Raw genomic sequence first — 2785 nt, forward strand, 5'->3', positions numbered from 1 at the left:
AGTCTATGCGAAATGTTGTTCTTGAATTACGCTTGTTTTTATTGAATTATTAGTTATATGGAGGGACTAACTTTTGACTGGGACTTGCACGATAAAACCACCTTAATTAATATATAAAACATGATAATAAATATAAATAATATTAATATAAATAAAAATAAATTATATAAATATAAATAATATTAATAAATAAAACGTAAAATGATTTTTATTTTTTTACAACAGGAGGTATTAAAAAACTTTGTGGGCAAAATATTGTATTCATCTATAATTCAATACATCTTATAAAAGGAGTTCGTAATAATTTATTAACTAAAAATTTAGAAGTTAATGTTACAAATTTAAAAAAAACGAACGACAGTTTGCACCATGGGATATCATTGAACTCGCATATAAAATTGATATATTATACAAATACATTAAATTGTTAATTGTCAAAATTACTGATGAACATGTAATTAGAGCAAACATTTTTTTAATAAAAGTTAAATGCGCTACTCAAATTTTTAATACAAGATTATCAGCATATATTGAATACAACAGCAAAATCAAAAAATCATCATAATTTAATAATAAGTGGTAATCACCTTTTAAAATTTATTAATAAAAATAATAGTAGTAGTAGTAGTAGTAGTAGTAGTAGAGAAACCAGGTGGGCCTACGAAAGGCCTTAACGTCACCTTAATCTATATAGTACCACTATAGTAACTCCTCGTTTATTACCAAGGTTACTATAGCAGCCCTAGCCTGGCATCTGTCGCCAGTCTTATAAAGCTGTTTACCTTCTTGTCTTCAAGATCCTTGGGCTTTACGAATATGTTGCCCCAGGATCTGTATCTCTTGCAGACAAGTGCGGGGCAATGACACAGAATGTGTATGCTGTCCTCGCTCTCCTCTCCGCATAATCTGCACTTTTTTTGCGTGGTAATTCCGAGGTTGTATAGGTGACCTCTGAGGGCCACATGGCCCGTGAGTAGGCCCACACCAACTCTCGCCTTGGTTCTACTCATTGATAGCAGTTCGTTTGCTCTGCTTCGCAGAGAGAGGCTCATTAGCTGTTTGGATATTCTACAGCCGCTGGTCGCTTGCCAGGATTTTACGTGCCCGCCCTCGAGCTTGATGGTCTTTTTCCCTGCAGCATAAGGTACGCCGACGGCCTGTGTGGCTGGGTTCATTTGCGTCCCCGCTTTTGCCAGGCCGTCCGCCACCTCGTTGCCTAAGATTCCTTGATGTCCAGGAGTCCACACTAGGGTTAAAGTACATTTTTTCCCTAAGCTATTCAGTGCCTGCTTACAGTCCCAAACTACTGCTGATTCAGTAGTGGTCTTCGTAAGGGCCTCTATAGCTGCTCTGCTGTCGGAGCAGATGTATATAGTGTGCCGACTCCTTCTTGTTTCCATTAGGATCTCGGCACACCTGTGGATGGCTAGCACCTCGGCTTGAAAGACCGTGGCCAGTCCACCTACAGGTATGCTCTCTCGGTAATCTATTGTGGGTCCAAACACCCCGGCCCCGAAACAGCCGCCTGCCCCCGATCCATCCGTATACCATAGGTCCACTCCCGGACCAGTGAGAAAACCTGGCCGTCTCCAGTCCTTTTTAGTTGGTATTAAAACCTTAAAGATTTTAGCCAACTGGTGTTTCCTAGGAATCCGGTCTTGTTTTAAAGTGAAAGGGTGCTTTTGAAGAAGCTCGAGCCTCGTGTGTTCGAGGCCAGTATTCCTCAATTTCCCTTGAGTCTGCATGCTGTAAGTCTGGCCAGATAGATGATCTTCTGATCTAGGAGTGGTAAACAGAGGGCTACTTTCAGCGCCTCTGTTGAAATGGTTTTCCTGGCCCCCACTACAGCTCTTAGGTAATTACCTTGTAGGCTTTTAAGTAGGTTCCTAGCTTCCACTTTCTTCACCCTGGGCCACCAGACCACTGCTGCATACGTTAGGTAATAATACTGTTTCGTAGATCCACAAAGCAACCTTGGGTTTAATGCCCCAGTTCTTGCCTAGGGCTCTTCTGCAAGCCCACATAGTGGTGTAAAACTTTTTCCTCTTTTCCTCGAGATGTAATTTCCAGCTCAGTTTCTATCTAGGACAGTGCCCAGATACTTCACCGAGCCGGAATATGAGATGCTCACACCCCATAGCTTTAGTGGTTCTATGGGCTCTGGCTTGTATTTCCTGGTGAAGATCACTACCGTGGTCTTTGATGGGTCCATCAGATCCTTGGCTCTGCACCAGTTTTGTATTATTCTCAAGGCTTCGTTCATCCGTTTCTTGAGGATTGAAAGAAAGCTGCTCCTAGCCACGATGGTTATGTCGTCTGCATAGCCATAGACCAGGAACCCTGCTTCCTTATATATGGTCAGGAGTTCGTTCACCACCAGGCACCACAGCAAGGGGGAAATAACCCCCCCCCCTGTGGGCAGCCCCCGGCTGGTCGCCCTCTTACTGTTGTGTTACCAAAGCTGACGGTCAAGTTTCTGCCCTGTTTTGTGTCCAGTCCACGAGTGCCTCGGAGGTCTCATGTCTGATCATTGCTTCTTTAATAGACTTGTTTGAAGTGTTATCAAAAACTCCTTCTATGTCTACAGAGTGTCTCGTAACGCTTAATTAATATTTCAAGGCGTGAAAGAGAATGAAATTTTGAACTAAAAGTTCCTTTTTCAATTTTGGCTCAGACCATTATTTACAGAGTTATTAACGAATAAAGTTAATCAATCAGATCGCGCTAAGCCGGAGTACGCAGGAGCGTAGCGTGCCGTACGTGCGGCTCTTCCATAGACTTATAA

General features: G+C 42.2%; 1 protein-coding gene across 1 annotated transcript; it reads right to left on the reverse strand.

The window, feature by feature from the left end:
* Positions 1-731: 731 nt before the first annotated feature.
* LOC105449763 lies at positions 732-1745 on the reverse strand. The gene has a single exon (XM_011689147.1). The coding sequence runs from the start codon at positions 1743-1745 to the stop codon at positions 732-734; it is 1014 nt and encodes a 337-aa protein (XP_011687449.1).
* Between the last annotated feature and the right edge of the window lie 1040 nt (positions 1746-2785).

Source organism: Wasmannia auropunctata, unplaced genomic scaffold (genome assembly GCF_000956235.1).
Source record: "Wasmannia auropunctata unplaced genomic scaffold, wasmannia.A_1.0 LD336074.1, whole genome shotgun sequence".
NCBI lineage: Eukaryota > Metazoa > Arthropoda > Insecta > Hymenoptera > Formicidae > Wasmannia > Wasmannia auropunctata.

Coding starts and splice junctions, on each gene's coding strand:
- LOC105449763 (XM_011689147.1), bottom strand. CDS start 1,745: ATGCAGACTCAAGGGAAATTGAGGAATACTGGCCTCGAACACACGAGG.